This window comes from Oncorhynchus mykiss, chromosome 8 (assembly GCF_057628025.1).
Source record: "Oncorhynchus mykiss isolate SJ-2025 chromosome 8, ASM5762802v1, whole genome shotgun sequence".
Taxonomy (NCBI): domain Eukaryota; kingdom Metazoa; phylum Chordata; class Actinopteri; order Salmoniformes; family Salmonidae; genus Oncorhynchus; species Oncorhynchus mykiss.
This window is the reverse complement of record NC_143029.1, coordinates 62,172,589-62,189,234: the sequence shown is the minus strand read 5'-3', so window position 1 is coordinate 62,189,234 and position 16,646 is coordinate 62,172,589. Positions and strand designations below refer to the sequence as shown.

At 46.5% G+C, this 16,646-nt stretch overlaps 1 protein-coding gene across 50 annotated transcripts in view; it reads right to left on the bottom strand.

The window, feature by feature from the left end:
* The window catches only part of dip2cb (DIP2 acetate--CoA ligase C (putative) b), a 245,213-nt gene that overhangs the window by 56,574 nt on the left and 171,993 nt on the right, over positions 1–16,646 (bottom strand). For 34 of the 50 annotated variants that reach the window (XM_090182162.1, XM_090182176.1, XM_090182168.1 and 31 more), the window contains exons 6-8: positions 4,647–4,781; positions 997–1,116; positions 520–717 (exon numbers count right to left, since the gene is read on the bottom strand). In XM_090182162.1, the coding sequence (XP_090038288.1) occupies positions 520–717; positions 997–1,116; positions 4,647–4,781 (453 nt within the window). The remainder of the gene's footprint in view (positions 1–519; positions 718–996; positions 1,117–4,646; positions 4,782–16,646) is intronic. The other 16 variants (XM_036985854.2, XM_090182175.1, XM_090182166.1 and 13 more) reach the window with 1 other exon arrangement.

Here is a 16,646-nt window from a genome sequence, read left to right as displayed (position 1 = left end):
AGCATGAAGCAGTATTTCAAATGGAAACCCTCTCGAGTACTCCACTGCAGCACACACCGGGTTGCATCCCAAATGGCTCCTTCCAAAAGTAGTGCATTATATAGGGAATACGGTGCCATTTGGAATGCAACCATGGAATCCATCCTAAAAATGTAGTGGCTGGTAAAGGGTCATTGACATAACAGTGGTGCTGCATCAGTCCTGCATGTCTGGGTCATGGTATCATTACGCAAGGCAAGCTACAGTTCTACGTTATAGATGAGCACACTCTCCACTGTTATACAGCCCCCGTTGCTTTTTATTATATTCTCTAGTAAGTTGTCTGAAACGTTTCAATAGCGCTCGTGCTGTACCGAGTCAATCCTTGTGACGAGTACATTGACATCATTTGAGCAGACTCTTAACAAGAGTGACTTACAGTCAGTAAATTCAACAGGTAGGTAAAACAACCACATAGCACAAGTCACTGCAAGTATACTGTGTAGCATAGTCATTGCAAGTATATACAAGAGTCCTTACCGTAGGTTAAAATGTACAGTGGTTTTCCGTTGGTGTCCATAGTGGTGAGGCATGGAGCTTTGGGAGAGATGGTGCCCCACCTCTGCAGGGCAGCCTCCAGCGACAGGGGCCAGTTAGTGACCACCCCTAGCTGCTCCCCCCTCATCGCCAGCATCTGAGCCCCCTCCGCTTTGGGCTGGTTGGGGTCTGGCTGTTGGACTGGAGCATGAGCAACACAATCATTTATGTTATAGCTGCAAAATAATCCCAAAAACATCCTTAATTACAACCTAATCCCTACATAGTGCACTACTTTTGACCAGGGCCCCTATATAGAGAATAGGCTGTCATTTGAGACACAGCTTGAGATTATTTAATAACAATAAGAACCTGGAATAATGCTAAACAACCAACACACTAAACTAAACCCATTCAGAAATCAACCAATCAAAGGATTTGTCTTTGAAGTCACCATGTTGAATAAGTAGGCCCTCTTACCCTCTAGGAGTTCTTCGAAGTCGTCAACGAAGAATTCTCTTAAGGGAGGTCGTTTGGGTCTCTTCAACGTGTTGACTAGCTGTTGGATCTTGGCTGACACTCGGCCACCTACTGGAACGCCTGTAGGGGTTAACACAGTTCACTACACATATAAAACTTCAATACTTCATGGAAACTTCTGTATGTCTAATTGGACTAGCATGGCCACTTCTCCTAGTCTTGTCACTTTAGGGCATTCTGAGATGAGACAGCCACACGTCAATGGGTAATATGCAAAGCGTCTTCTCTACAGCAGTGGTTCCCAACCTTTTTTTCTTACTGTGCCACCAACTGAATCCTCCTCTGCCCAGAGTAACCCTGAAGTGCTCCCTTGTTCATTTCACCAGTAAGCCTATGGTTTCATGGGTCTTCAAGTACCCCCTGTGGATAGGCCACATACCCCCAGGGGCCCTAGTACCCTTGGTTTGGAACCACTGTTCTACTGCATATAGCAGAGCTGTCCCTGTTTCAATCATCTGTTTTTGTTCCAATGACACTATCCACTAGCAATTTCTCTCCAATGACAACGTCTACCGCCATTTCTCTCCAATGACACCATCTACCGCCATTTCTCTCCAATGACACTTCTCATGGCACTCAACACACCACAAAGACTGAGGGAGTGAAAAGTGGAGCACACACACACACACACAAGTAAATCACTTTGACAGCATCCCTTCAGATTTAAACAAAAAAACTTTCATTACATGTTTGCCCATGGTAGAAGTTGTCAGGAAGTTACTTTTTAGACCTGAATGACAAAACATTCAGGAGATTAAGGTGTTTAAAGTTGACCCATTTTGCATACCCCACCATACCATGAGACATTTTTTTATAAAAACTTTAACCTTTAATATCAATTCATGTTTGCATATGTTCTAGCTTAAACCTTAAATTTACATCATCCGAGGTAAAAAAAAAAGAAAGAGGGTAAGTGGCATTTTAATTATATAAATTAACCTTTAATATCCCTTTAGACCACCTCAATTTAGTTGCTACACCATTGAAATTTAAATTCAATTAATTTAAATTTTCACTTCTAATTACTACCACAACTTAAAAATGGTCGTCTCTAATCTATTATCTATATTTCTATGATCTCAATAGGTTTCATATGGAGGATTGATTTAAATCTGATATTCCATTTCAAGTCAACATTCGCTGATGTGTGGACCTCCTACCATCTTGGTGGCACCACTTCAAAGTTGAGGTTTCAATGTTATTCCAATTTCAGTACATTTATCAGCCAAAACATGACACCCACCCTGTATTCAAGAGTATGTTGTCTTTCAACCGACGATGATATAATATAGGGTTTAAGCTACAACATGTAGATGCGAAAAAAATAAATATATTACGTGTTTTAGATCTACATTTAAGAAAAAAAATAGACTTGTTTTACCATCCTGTTTGGAAGCTTTTAAATGATATCAATCTCAACCGTTTCTATGTTCCAGTGATGAAGACATGGATGTCTCCATGGTATGGTGGGGTATGCAGAATGAGTTCACTTTAAACACCTTTATCTCTTGAATGTTTCGGCATTCAGGTCCATAAACTCACTTTCTTTAAAAAAAAAAAATATTATTACTATTTTTACCCCGTTTTCTCCCCAATTTCGTGGTATCCAATTGTTTAGTAGCTACTAACTTGTCTCATCGCTACAACTCCCGTACGGGCTCGGGAGAGACGAAGGTTGAAAGTCATGCGTCCTCCGATACACAACCCAACCAAGCCGCACTGCTTCTTAACACAGCGCGCATCTAACCCGGATGCCAGCCGCACCAATGTGTCGGAGGAAACACCGTGCACCTGGCAACCTTGGTTAGCGCGCACTGAGCCCGGCCTGCCACAGGAGTCGCTGGTGCGATGAGACAAGGATACCCCTACCGGCCAAGCCCTCCCTAACCCGGACGACGCTAGGCCAATTGTGCGTCGCCCCACGGACCTCCCGGTCGCGGCCGGTTATGGCAGAGCCTGGGCGCGAACCCAGAGTCTCTGTTGGCACAGCTGGCGCTGCAGTACAGCGCCCTTAATTTGGCCAAACTTAATTTGACAAAAATATAAAATCTGTGTAAAGCATGCAAACCTGTATTAGGCAAGACAAAACAAGTAAGTAGCACAACAAACATTTTAAATCTCTAATCACAAGTTTGGCCTTGCTACAGAAGTTGAGACAGACAGTTCTTTTCAGAACCTCCCTGAGCCAGTCAGCCCAATCCGTGAAGCTTGGCACTTGATCTATCACGCAGACTCGCTGTGCGCTCAACAAATCTATTCTTCAGCACCATTGATTGGAGCATCTGATAAACAGATTAGTCTGTGACGATGCTGCATGCCTCAGGAGAACAAATTAAAATAGCGGAGAGACTCCCATATTGGCATACTCCGTCATCTGACTGGAGTGCATTCAGAACAAAATGTCAGAATCCACTTTGGGTCCACATTTCCACATTAGATGCATTCTATTCTACTCACATCCCCTAAGGATTTCATTCCCCTCTCGTGTGTCAAAGAAAGCTTCCAAAAGGTAAGCCATCAAAAGTGATGTGCTCAAAGAGGAGTGAAAATGAAGATAAGTGAGTGACGCATCTGTTAAGAGGAGACAGAGTTTTACTGCTCCAACTAAAGTAATTCCTGGTGTTTGCTGCAGATCTAACTGAACAGTTCTGTGATGCCAAATGTCAAAAATCAAATCAGAGATGATGAAAAGATTGATTCTTGTGTCATCCCATTCACAGTATTGAATCCTAAGAGGCATAAGTAAAACATTTAAATCGGCTCTTGTTTTTCCTTTCACGTTTCTCCCAAAACAGTGTCATCCTAACCAAATGACAAACACCAGGACACAAACACTTCAAAACAAAAAATGACTAAGCATGATAAAAACAATATTAAAAAATAAATATATTTGGCTCAATACCGTACAGAAAGAAAGCTACCTTTTATTTGAGGGTATGTTCATACATATCCGTTTTACCGTTTAGAAATTAAAGCACTTTTGTATTTAGTCCCCTCATTTGAAGTGTTCATAAGTCATTAGACAAATTCCCTTAGTGTATTACATTTGGTTTAAAGTTCAGTATTTGGTCCCATATTCCTAGCAGGCGATGGCTGCTCTACATCAAGCTTGTGGCGCTGCAGAGTTGTTGAGTGCATTTGCCTTTTATTTTGGTTGTGTTTCAGATTATGTTGTGCCCATTAGAAATGAATGGCAAATAAATGTGTCATTTTGGAGTCACATTATTGTAAATAAGACTAGAATATGCTGCTGAACACTTCTACATGAATGTGACCATGATTACAGGTAATCCTGAATGAATTGTGAATAATGTTGAGTGAGAAAGTTCGAGGCATAAATAAAATACCCCCACAAAAATGCTAACCTCCCCTGCTATTGGTACTGTTGCCTAATATAAAGCATTTGAGCTCAAATAGTAGAGGCAAATTTGTTTTAGCTTCACTGTCCAAATCACCAAGTGGTGGGGAGTGGGTACAAACATGACCCAAACATACACATCACTGTAAAGACAAGCACCATGAAAACAAATATAGGTCACGATCACACACACACATCCCCACAAATACCCCCAACCCCTCTATGCACTCACCATCTCCGGTCTCCATGAGCTCTGCATTGCCATATTTGGGCGTGGACCTGGATGTTGTGGTGGAGCCCTGGGGTCTCTCCACCTGTATGGAGTCTGTGGTGTAGCTGGTGACATCTGGAGGGGCAGAGTGGTTCTCTGGACGTGAGGAGAGGCAAGGTGAAGGAAGCCTGTTACTGTTAGACCCCCCAGCCCTCAGCCCTATAGCTAACCAAGGGCCACAGCAGGCCACAGGCTGCCACAGCCAAGCCAGCATAACAGTGCGGGGGGGGGGGGGGGGCTGAGTCTGGCACCTATATAGTGCACGCCCTTTGACCACCACTCATACATACCATAGATGTATTGACCCAGGTAAAAAGCAGTGCACTATAGAGGGAAAAGGGTGCCATTTTGGACGCACACAACCGAGGACAGGATGAGGCAGCGGTCCGTGAGCACACAGACAGACCGAGAGACAGACAGACCGTAGGACACAAGGGTTAGTCTAGTCAGGTCAGGAGGCACATGCAAACAGGTGTCCCCAGGTGGAGAATAGACAGAGGTAGACTATGGTTAACTCAAGGAAGGAAATGTTTGAAATGCTGCTGTGTTTATCTTGGCACTTCCATAGTGCCATAGTCCTCAGCCCTTACCAATATGATCCGTTATGATATCACACTGAAAGTGTTTCATGTCACCTCATTTGCATTTTAGGAGCCCTCTAGTTAGTTTTCCTTTGAAAACAGATTAGTGGTGTTTGAAGATGAGATAGTGAACACCCCGAAGTCCATACACTCCACGAGAGGGAAGTACCTCTGCAATGACCCAAAAACTATTTTATTCTGATGAAAATATCATCTTAATCGTGTGGCCACGTGGCACAGCCATTGTAACTCACATACAAAATCAGTCTAAGTCAATATATTGTGAACTTTACTAGCCCTATAGCGTCTCATACATCTCTGCTACACACATTTCTATGTGATGTGTACGTAAGACTGAATGTGTGGGACCACACTAACTAATACAAATGTATAACTATGACAACCAAGTCAAACGAACTAATGCTGTGTATTAAGTTGTCCATGTATGAGTCACCGAGCTGATAGTCAAATGTCTCATCCCCAGGCCACCAGCCTCTCCTTCAGTCAGATTGTGATTAAAGGGTTGATCGAAATGTATTGTATTTAAAAAAAAAAAAAATCATCATTTAGTAGACGCTCTTATCCAGAGCAACTTAAAGGAGCAATTAGGATTAAGTGCCTTGCTCAAGTGCACAGAGATTTTTCAGCTTGTCAGCCCAGAGATTTGAACCAGTGACCTTTCAGCTATTGACCCAACGCTCTTAACCACTATGCTACCTGCCACTGAGCTGGGATTAAAACAAAACAAAACTCTCACACACACACACACTTTTTTTGGTAAACAGCTGAGGCAAAGGTAAAACAAGTTTATATTTTGGCCTCTGATGAGGGAAGAAAATGTAACTAAGCTCATGATCATTAAAAAAGGTATTTTATAAGTTATATTCTTCAGTCTAACATTCTTCAGTTTTAAAGGGGCAATCCCAGATTGCCCCTTTAAATCCAGTAGTGGAGCTGCAGGAGATTTGATGGACTTCATGGAAATATGTTTGTAATCATCACCGCCCACTCTTCAATCCCCTGGCCATAACATAATTCCTCCAAATGCTTCAACATTACATAATTAATGCAGCGCTTCCGCCTCTCCTGCTCTCTCTGAGACTTCCCACGTGTGACATTATCTTTCAATGTGAAATAATATCTACATTTCTCTCTCTCACTCCTCGACTTGTATTTCATTTCAGATTCTTTCAAGAGGCAGATGTTGTTGAAAGTCTAATCCTGCCGTGAAAAGGGCTGTGACGGTCATGGAATTTCAGATGACAGTTATTGATCAGCCAAATGACCGCAACGTCATCGCGTTGTAATGAGTTCGTTTTACCGTGGAAACGGACTCAACCGCAAAAATGACCTGGCCGTCTGGTTTTCAGACAGCTGTTTGTGCCACTTATTTTACACAAAAAAATGTATATATATATTTTCATGAAGGTCTTCATCCATAATTGTCAGTTTCACGATAATCTTGTAACCATCGTATAGTAGCCGTGAACTTATGTTGTTTTCTCCCGTCATACTGACAGGACAATGTAAAAAAGCATCAGACGTTACTTCCTCTCCCTGCTAGATTTTGACTCCAACTGAAGTGAATGAGCGTGTAATATAATTCCAGACACCATTTGGGAGGAGAAACCACAAGGAATTTCAATGAGGTCCCTCGCTGTCTTTCCTTTACATTCCCAGTACTCAGTCTCTTCCCACTGCAAAACACTACATCCCCAGTCAAGGACCATACATACGCTAAAGTGGATGAAACACTAGCTAGCACACATAGCACTTATCTATAAGAGCTGGTAATCAGATATAAGTCAGAGCAATCACATTCAGACCATCATACTGTCTGCAATGAGGAATCTTCTTTTCAGTGACAATTCATCATGACGTTTAATATGCCTATATAGGCCAATAGGATAAGAGCTTCCCAAAACTTCACATCTACAGATTTATGAAAATAGAATGTGTCATCACACGATCATCTCACCTTCCACCATGTATAGGCTATGTCTCATATGGCACCCTATTCCTTATATAGTGCACTACTTTTGACCAGAGTCCTATGCGCAACATAGGGAACAGGGTGCCATTTGAGACCACCAGACCTCGCTAGATTAAACAAGATTCATATTGACAATGTCAGACCAAGGACAACATCACTGCCGCCCCCACTTAGTCGCTCACCCTCCCTCCCCCACTCCCTAGAATCAGCCAGTAGCTGCTTATGTAACCGGTGAAAAGACTACTGTAAATAAATATATAACTTCCACACAGTGCTAATGTGCGAGAGTCATATTCCTAATGCCTTCAGAGCTGTGTGAGTGCCAGGCAGCGAGAGCAAGTGAGGCCGCCACACACAGAGCGTGACACAGAGAGCGAGCGAGAGCGTGACACAGAGAGCGAGCGAGAGCGCGACACAGAGAGAGCGAGCGGGAGCGCGACACAGAGAGAGCGAGCGGGAGCGCGACACAGAGAGAGCGAGAGGGAGCGCGACACAGAGAGAGCGAGCGTGACACAGAGAGAGCGAGCGCGACACAGAGAGCGAGCATGAGCACGACACAGAGCGCGACACAGAGAGCGAGCACGACAGAAAGCGAGCGCGAGCACGACACAGAGAGCGAGCACGACAGAAAGCGAGAGTGACACAGAGCGCGAGCACGACAGAAAGCGAGCGCGAGCACGACACAGAGAGCGAGAGCGAGCGCGACACAGAGAGCGAGCGCGAGCGCGACACAGAGAGCGAGCGCGACACAGAGAGCGAGCGCGACACAGAGCGAGCAACAGCAACACCATCATCCCAGAAACCCTGGACCCAGTCCAATTCACATACCTCTCCAACAAATCCACAGATGATGCAATCTCGATTGCACTCCTCACTGCCCTTTCCCACCTGGACAAAATTAACACATACATGAGAATGCAGTTCATTTACTACAGCTCAGCGTTCAACACCATAGTGCCCTCAAAGCTCATCACTAAGATACTAAGATAAGGACCCTGGGACTAAACATCTCCCTCTGCAACTGGATCATTGACTTCCTGATGGGCCTCTCCCAGGTGGCGAGGGTAGGCAACAACACATCCGCCTTGCTTACCCTCAGGAGTGCATGCTTAGTCCCTTACTGTACTCCCTGTTCACCCACGAATGCGTGACTCCAACACCATCATGAAGTTTGCAGACGACATGATGGCGGTAGCCCTGATCCCTGACAACGATGAGGGCCTGATACCCCTCAATGTCAGTAAGACAAAGGAGCTGATCGTGGACTAAAGGAAACGGAGGGCCAAGTGCACCCCCATTCATATCGACAGCGCTGTTGTTGAGCGGGTCGAGAGCTTCAAGTTCCTCGGTGTCCACATCACTAAGGATCTATCATGGTCCACACACACACCAACACGGTCGTGAAGAGGGCACGACAACGCCTCTTCCCCCTCAGGAGGCTGAAAAGATTTGGCATGGGCCTCAGATCCTCAAAGTTTTACAGCTGCACCATCGGGAGCATCTTGACTGGCTGCATCACCACTTGGTATGGCAACTGCTTGGCATCTGTCCACAAGGCGCTACAGAGGGTAGCACGTATGGCCCAGTACATCACTTGGGCCGAGCTTCCTGCCATCCAGGACCTCTATACCAGGCGGTGTCAGAGGAAGGCCCAAATGTTTTTTTTTTGTGTTTTTTAAAGAGTCCAGCCATCCCAGCAACAGACCTTTCTCACTGCTACCACATGGCAAGCAGTACCAATGTCTGGAACCAAAACGACCCTGAACAGCTTCTAAACACAAGGTATGAGACTGCTAAATAAGACTGCTAAATAGCAAATCAAATGGCTACCCAGACAACCTGCATTGACCCTTTTATGCACTAACTCGCATGCACTGACTATGCACACACACACACACACACACACACACACACACACACTGGACTCTACCCACACATACTGACACCAACACACACACACCATGCATATTGTTGCCACGCGCACACTTTCAGCACATAAGCTGCTGCTAGTAAGTTTACCCCTACCTATATGTACAGCCAAAAGTTGAGAATGACACACATTTTAATTTTCAAAGTTTGCTGCATCAGTGTCTGTAGATATTTTTGTCAGATGTTACTACGGAATACTGAAGTATAATTGACACTTGTAAAGGCTTTTATTGACAATTACATGAAGTTGATGCAAAGAGTCAATATTTGCCGTGTTGACCCTTCTTTTTCAAGACCTCTGCAATCCGCCCTGGCATTCTGTCAATTAACTTCTGGGACAGATTCTGAATGATGGCAGCCCATTCTTGCATAATCAATTCTTGGAGTTTGCCCACCTGCCTCTTGAGGATTGACCACAAGTTCTCAATGGGATTAAGGTCTGGGGAGTTTCCTGGCCATGGACCCCCCAAAAAATTGATGTTTTGTTTCCCGAGCCACTTAGTTATCACTTTTGCCTTATGGCAAGGTGCTTCATCATGCTGGAAAAGGCATTGTTCGTCACCAAACTGTTCCTGGATGGTTGGGAGAAGTGGCTCTCGGAGGATGTATTGGTATCATTCTTTATTCATGGCTGTGTTCTTAGGCAAAATTGGGAGTGAGCCCACTCCCTTGGCTGAGAAGCAACCCCACACATGGTCTCAGGATGCTTTACTGTTGGCATGACACAGGACTGATGGTAGCGCTCACCTTGTCTTCGCCAGACAAGCTTTTTTCCGGATGACCCAAACAATCGGAAAGGGGATTCAGAGAAAATGACTTTACCCCAGTCCTCAGCAGTCCAATCCCTGTACCTTTTGCAGAATATCAGTCTGTCCCTGATGTTTTTCCTGGAGAGAAGTGGCTTCTTTGCTGCCCTTCTTGACACCAGGCCATCCTCCAAAAGTATTTGCCTCACTGTGTGTGCAGATGCACTCACACCTGCCTGCTGCCATTGCTGAGCAAGCTCTGTACTGGTGGTGCCCCGATCCCGCAGTTGAATCAACTTTAGGAGACGGTCCTGGAGCTTGCTGGACTTTCTTGGGCGCCCTGAAGCCTTCTTCACAACAATTGAACCGCTCTCCTTGAAGTTCTTGATGATCCGATAAATTGTTGATTTAGGTGCAATCTTACTGGCAGCAATATCCTTGCCTGTGAAGCCCTTTTTGTGCAAAGCAATGACGGCACGTGTTTCCTTGCAGGTAACTGTGGTTGACAGAGGAAGAACAATGATTCCAAGCACCACCCTCCTTTTGAAGCTTCCAGTCTGTTATTTGAACTCAATCAGTATGACAGAGGGATTTCTAGCCTTGTCCTCGTCAACACTCACACCTGTGTTAACTAAGTATTGAGTAGCTTGGATGACACCAGAAACAAAATTGTAGACCTGCACCAGGCTGGGAAGACTGAATCTGCAATAGGTAAGCAGCTTGGTTTGAAGAAATCAACTGTGGGAGCAATTATTAGGAAATGGAAGACATACAAGACCACTGATAATCTCCCTCGATCTGGGGCTCCACGCAAGATCTCACCCCCTGGGGTCAAAATGATCACAAGAACGGTGAGCAAAAATACAGGAACCCCACGGGGGGACCTAGTGAATGACCTGCAGAGAGCTGGGAAAAAAGTAACAAAGCCTACCATCAGTAACACACTACGCCGCCAGGGACTCAAATCCTGCAGTGCCAGACGTGTCCCCCTGCTTAAGCCAGTACATGTCCAGGCCAGTCTGAAGTTTGCTAGAGAGCATTTGGATGATCCAGAAGAAGATTGAGAGAATGTCATCTGGTCAGATGAAACCAAAATATAACTTTTTGGTAAAAACTCAACTCGTCGTGTTTGGAGGACAAAGAATGCTGAGTTGCATCCAAAGAACACCATGCCTACTGTGAAGCATGGGGGTGGAAACATCATGCTTTGGGGCTGTTTCTACAAAGGGACCAGGACGACTGATCCGTGTAAAGGAAAGAATGAATGGGGCCATGTATCGTGAGATTTTGATTGAAAAACTCCTTCCATCAGCAAGGGCATTGAAAATGAAGCGTGGCTGGGTCTTTCAGCATGACAATGGTCCCAAACACACCGCCCGGGCAAAGAAGGAGTGGCTTCGTAAGAAGCATTTCAAGGTCCTGGAGTGGCCTAGCCAGTCTCCAGATCTCAACCCCATAGAAAATATTTGGAGAGAGTTGAAAGTCTGTGTTGCCAAGCAACAGCCACAAAACATCACTGCTCTAGAGGAGATCTGCATGGAGGAATGGGCCAAAATACCAGCAACAGTGTGTGAAAACCTTGTGAAGACTTACAGAAAACGTTTGACCTCATTGCCAACAAAGGGTATATAACAAAGTATTGAGATAAACATTTGTTATTGACCAAATACTTATTTTCCACCAAAATTTGCAAATAAATTCATTAAAAAAACCTACAATGTGATTTTCTGGATTTTTTTCTTCTCATTTAGTCTGCCATAGTTGAAGTGTACCTATGATGAAAATTACAGGCCTCTCATCTTTTTAATAGGGAGAACTTGCACAATTGGTGGCTGACTAAATACTTTTTTGCCCCACTGTATAGCCATATCGTTTTCTACTCCCCATACATAGCCATGTTATTTTCTACTCCTTATATATAGCCATGTCATTTTCAACTCCCGGTACATAGCCATGTTATTTTCTACTCCCTATATATAGCCATGTTATTTTCTACTCCCGGTACATAGCCATGTTATTTTCTACTCCCGGTACATAGCCATGTTATTTTCTACTCCCCATACATAGCCATGTCATTTTCTACTGCCTATATACAGTGCCTTGCGAAAGTATTCGGCCCCCTTGAACTTTGCAACCTTTTGCCACATTTCAGGCTTCAAACATAAAGATATAAAACTGTATTTTTTTGTGAAGAATCAACAACAAGTGGGACACAATCATGAAGTGGAATGACATTTATTGGATATTTCAAACTTTTTTAACAAATCAAAAACTGAAAAATTGGGCGTGCAAAATTATTCAGCCCCTTTAAGTTAATACTTTGTAGCGCCACCTTTTGCTGCGATTACAGCTGTAAGTCGCTTGGGGTATGTCTATCAGTTTTGCACATCGAGAGACTGAAATTGTTTCCCATTCCTCCTTGCAAAACAGCTCGAGCTCAGTGAGGTTGGATGGAGAGCATTTGTGAACAGCAGTTTTCAGTTCTTTCCACAGATTCTTGATTGGATTCAGGTCTGGACTTTGACTTGGCCATTCTAACACCTGGATATGTTTATTTTTGAACCATTACATTGTAGATTTTGCTTTATGTTTTGGATCCTTGTCTTGTTGGAAGACAAATCGTCCCAGTCTCAGGTCTTTTGCAGACTCCATCAGGTTTTCTTCCAGAATGGTCCTGTATTTGGCTTCATCCATCTTCCCATCAATTTTAACCATCCCCTGTCCCTGCTGAAGAAAAGCAGGCCCAAACCATGATGCTGCCACCACCATGTTTGACAGTGGGGATGGTGTGTTCAGGGTGATAAGCTGTGTTGCTTTTACGCCAAACATAACGTCTTGCATTGTTGCCAAAAAGTTCAATTTTGGTTTCATCTGACCAGAGCACCTTCTTCCACATGTTTGGTGTGTCTCCCAGGTGGCTTGTGGCAAACTTTAACCGACACTTTTTATGGATATCTTTAAGAAATGGCTTTCTTCTTGCCACTCTTCCATAAAGGCCAGATTTGTGCAATATACGGCTGATTGTTGTCCTATGGACAGAGTCTCCCACCTCAGCTGTAGATCTCTGCAGTTCATCCAGAGTGATCATGGGCCTCTTGGCTGCATCTCTGATCAGTCTTCTCCTTGTATGAGCTGAAAGTTTAGAGGGACGGTGTCACGTTCTGACCATCGTTCGTGTGTGTTTTCCTTGTTTTAGTGTTGGTCAGGACGTGAACTGGGTGGGCATTCTATGTTGGATGTCTTGTTTGTCTATTTCTATGTCTGGCCTGATATGGTTCTCAATCAGAGGCAGGTGTTAGTCATTGTCTCTGATTGGGAACCATATTTAGGTAGCCTGGGTTTCACTGTGTGTTTGTGGGTGATTGTTCCTGTCTATGTGTTTTTCACCAGATAGGCTGTTTTAGGTTTTCGTTACGTTCATCACGTTCTTTATTTTGTAGTGTTTGCATTGATTCGTGTTTTACGTTTGTTCATTAAAACATGGATCGCAATCTACACGCTGCATTTTGGTACGACTCTCCTTCTCATCAAGAAGACCGTTACAGAATCACCCACCACAAAAGGACCAAGCAGCGTGTCAACAGGCAGGAGCAGCGCGAGGAGACGCGCAATAAGGATTTCTGGACATGGGAGGAAATCCTCGACGGGAGAGGACCCTGGGCTAAACCAGGGGAGTGTAGCCGCCCAAAGGTGCAGCAGGAGAAGAGGCAACAGGAGCAGCCCAAAGAGGAGGTATGGACATGGGAGGACGAATTAGAAGGAAGAGGACCCTGGGCTCAGCCAGGAGAATATCGCCGCCCCAAAGAAGAACTGGAGGCGGCGAAAGCGGAGAGGCGCAGATATGAGGAGGCAGCACGACGTAGCGGATGGAAGCCTGAGAGGCAGCCCCAAAAATTTCTTGGGGGGGGGCTAACAGGGAGTATGGCTACGCCAGGTAAGAGACCTGGGCAGACTCCCTGTGCTTACCGGGGGGCTAGAGAGACCGGACAGGCACCGTGTTATGCAGTGGTGCGCACGGTGTCTCCAGTGCGGGTGCATAGCCCGGTGCGGTATATTCCAGCTCCGCGTGTCGGCCGGGCTAGATTGAGCGTCGAGCCTAATGCCATGAAGCCGGCTCTACGCAGCTGGTCCCCAGTGCGTCTCCTTGGGCCGGCTTACATGGCACCAGCCTTGCGCTCGGTGTCTCCGGTTCGCCTGCATAGCCCAGTGCGGGCTATTCCACCTCGCCGCACTGGCAGGGCGACCGTGAGCATTCAACCAGGTAAGGTTGGGCAGGCTCGGTGCTCAAGAGCTCCAGTGCACCTGCACGGTCCGGTTTTTCCAGTACCACCTCCACACCCCAGCCCTCCGGTAGCAGCTCCCCGCACCAGGCTTCCTGTGCGTGTCCTCGGCCCAGTACCACCAGTGCCAGCACCACGCATCAGGCCTACAGTGCGCCTCGCCTGTCCAGCGCTGCCAGAGCCTTCCTCCTCTCCAGCGCTGTCGGAGTCTCCCGCCTGTTTAGCGCTGTTAGAGCCTTCCTTCTCTACAGCGCTGCCGGAGTCTCCCGCCTGTTCAGAACTGCCAGTCTGCATAGAGCTGCCAGTCTGCAAGTGCTGCCAGTCTGCATAGAGCTGCCAGTCTGCAAGGAGCTGCCAGTCTGCAAGGAGCTGCCAGTCTGCAAGGAGCTGCCAGTCTGCATAGAGCTGCCAGTCTGCAAGGAGCTGCCAGTCTGCAAGGAGCCGCCAGAGCTGCCTTTCTGCAGGATGCCGCCAAAGCTGCCAGTCTGCAAGGAGCCGCCAGAGCTGCCAGTCTGCAAGGAGCCGCCAGAGCTGCCAGTTAGCATGGAGCAGCCAGGGCCGCCAGTCAGCATGGAGCAGCCAGGGCCGCCAGTCAGCATGGAGCAGCCAGGGCCGCCAGTCAGCATGGAGCAGCCAGGGCCGCCAGTCAGCATGGAGCAGCCAGGGCCGCCAGTCAGCATGGAGCAGCCAGTCAGCATGGAGCAGCCAGAGCAGCCAGTCAGCATGGAGCAGCCAGAGCTGCCAGTCAGCATGGAGCAGCCAGTCAGCATGGAGCAGCCAGAGCTGCCAGTCATCATGGAGCAGCCAGTCAGCATGGAGCAGCCAGAGCAGCCAGTCGACCAGACTCTTCCAGATCTGCCAGTCGACCAGATTCTTCCAGATCTGCCAGTCGACCAGACTCTTCCAGATCTGCCAGTCGACCAGACTCTTCCAGATCTGCCAGTCGACCAGACTCTTCCAGATCCGCCAGTCGACCAGACTCTTCCAGATCCGCCAGTCGACCAGAATCTTCCAGATCCGCCAGTCGACCAGACTCTTCCAGATCCGCCAGTCGACCAGACTCTTCCAGATCCGCCAGTCGACCAGACTCTTCCAGATCCGCCAGTCGACCAGACTCTTCCAGATCCGCCAGTCGACCAGACTCTTCCAGATCCGCCAGTCGACCAGACTCTTCCGGATCCGCCAGTCGACCAGACTCTTCCGGATCCGCCAGTCGACCAGACTCTTCCGGATCCGCCAGTCAGCCAGGATCTTCCAGAACCGCCAGCCAGCCAGGATCTGCCGGATCCAACCACCTGCCTGAGCTTCCTCTCAGTGCTGAGCTTCCTCTCAGTGCTGAGCTTCCTCTCAGTGCTGAGCTACCCATCAGTCCCGAGCTACCCATCAGTCCCGAGCTACCTCTGTCCCGAGCTGCCCCTCTGTCCCGAGCTGCCCCTCTGTCCCGAGCGGTCTTTAAGGAGGGTAACCTATCTAGGGACGCTAAGGAGGTGGACTAAAACTGTTATGGAGTGGGGTCCACGTCCAGCGCCAGAGCCGCCACCGCGGACAGATGCCCACCCACACCCTCCCCCATAGGTTTAAGTTGTGCGTCCGGAGTCCGCACCTTGGAGGGGGGGTACTGTCACGTTCTGACCATCGTTCGTGTGTGTTTTCCTTGTTTTAGTGTTGGTCAGGACGTGAACTGGGTGGGCATTCTATGTTGGATGTCTTGTTTGTCTATTTCTATGTCTGGCCTGATATGGTTCTCAATCAGAGGCAGGTGTTAGTCATTGTCTCTGATTGGGAACCATATTTAGGTAGCCTGGGTTTCACTGTGTGTTTGTGGGTGATTGTTCCTGTCTATGTGTCTTTCACCAGATAGGCTGTTTTAGGTTTTTGTTACGTTCATCACGTTCTTTATTTTGTAGTGTTTGCATTGATTCGTGTTTTACGTTTGTTCATTAAAACATGGATCGCAATCTACACGCTGCATTTTGGTACGACTCTCCTTCTCATCAAGAAGACCGTTACAGACGGCCAGGTCTTGGTAGATTTGCAGTGGTCTGATACTCCTTCCATTTCAATATTATCGCTTGCACAGTGCTCCTTGGGATGTTTAAAGCTTGGGAAATCTTTTTGTATCCAAATCCGGCTTTAAACTTCTTCACAACAGTATCTCGGACCTGCCTGGTGTGTTCCTTGTTCTTCATGATGCTCTCTGCGCTTTTAACGGACCTCTGAGACTATCACAGTGCAGGTGCATTTATACGGAGACTTGATTTACACAGGTGGATTGTATTTATCATCATTAGTCATTTAGGTCAACATTGGATCATTCAGAGATCCTCACTGAACTTCTGGAGAGAGTTTGCTGCACTGAAAGTAAAGGGGCTGAATAATTTTGCACGCCCAATTTTTCAGTTTTTGATTTGTTAAAATGTTTTGAAATATCC